A 780-nucleotide genomic window follows, 5' to 3' on the forward strand; every position below is an offset into this window, starting at 1 on the left:
GCAGGGCACGGGGCAGGCAACGCACACAGCACATGGAGCAGGCAGGGCACGGAGCAAGCAGAGCCCGGAGCCCCTCGGCACGTCCAGGGCAGCGGGCGGCGGGCAGCACCGGCGTCCGGGCAGGCGTCGGACTAACGCCCGGTGCCTTTCCTCCCGCAGGTAAAAGTATGGTTTCAGAACAGACGGACAAAGTTCAAGCGGCAAAAGTTGGAAGAGGAAGGTTCAGACTCACAACAGAAGAAAAAAGGGACTCATCACATTAACCGGTGGAGAATCGCCACCAAACAAGCCAGTCCAGAGGAAATCGACGTCACGTCGGACGATTAAAAACTGGCACTTTTTGGACTTTTCAAAGCCGGGCACCCCACCAACAGAAAGTGTTAAAGGCTCACACCTAACCCGGCGTGGCGGTGCGGGGAAGGGACACGGAGATCTTCATAAAAAATGCGATTCCCGTCTGGGAGGGCAGCTGGGAGCGAGCGAGGGCGAGACCGCGAGAGGTCCGAACTGTGGCACTGCCGGCACCGCTCTGGCAAGGGGGGATCTGTCAATCAAAGCCAAAACACCGGGACGAGGTGATTGACAGGTATTCCGTTTCTCGCAGTCCACTTTTAAAAGCATAACGTCAAAAAATTAAAAAAAAAATCTTGAAAAAAAAATCTTAAAAAGAAAAAAAAGAAACAAAAAACCCCCAACCAAACCAGAAAAATTACCACCTTACAGGACATTTTGCACTTCACAGTTTTTCCCATCTTTAAAAGAGAAATTTCCATAAGCAGC

General features: G+C 51.9%; 1 protein-coding gene across 1 annotated transcript in view; it reads left to right on the forward strand.

Annotated features, from left to right (window-relative positions):
* The window catches only part of EMX2 (empty spiracles homeobox 2), a 5,761-nt gene extending 5,434 nt beyond the window's left edge, over positions 1-327 (forward strand). The window contains exon 3 of the mRNA XM_009277908.2: positions 160-327. Within this exon, the coding sequence (XP_009276183.1) occupies positions 160-327 (168 nt within the window). The remainder of the gene's footprint in view (positions 1-159) is intronic.
* Positions 328-780: the final 453 nt, after the last annotated feature.

Source organism: Aptenodytes forsteri, unplaced genomic scaffold (assembly GCF_000699145.1).
Source record: "Aptenodytes forsteri isolate BGI_AS27 unplaced genomic scaffold, ASM69914v1 Scaffold15, whole genome shotgun sequence".
In the NCBI taxonomy this organism is placed as follows: Eukaryota; Metazoa; Chordata; class Aves; order Sphenisciformes; family Spheniscidae; genus Aptenodytes; species Aptenodytes forsteri.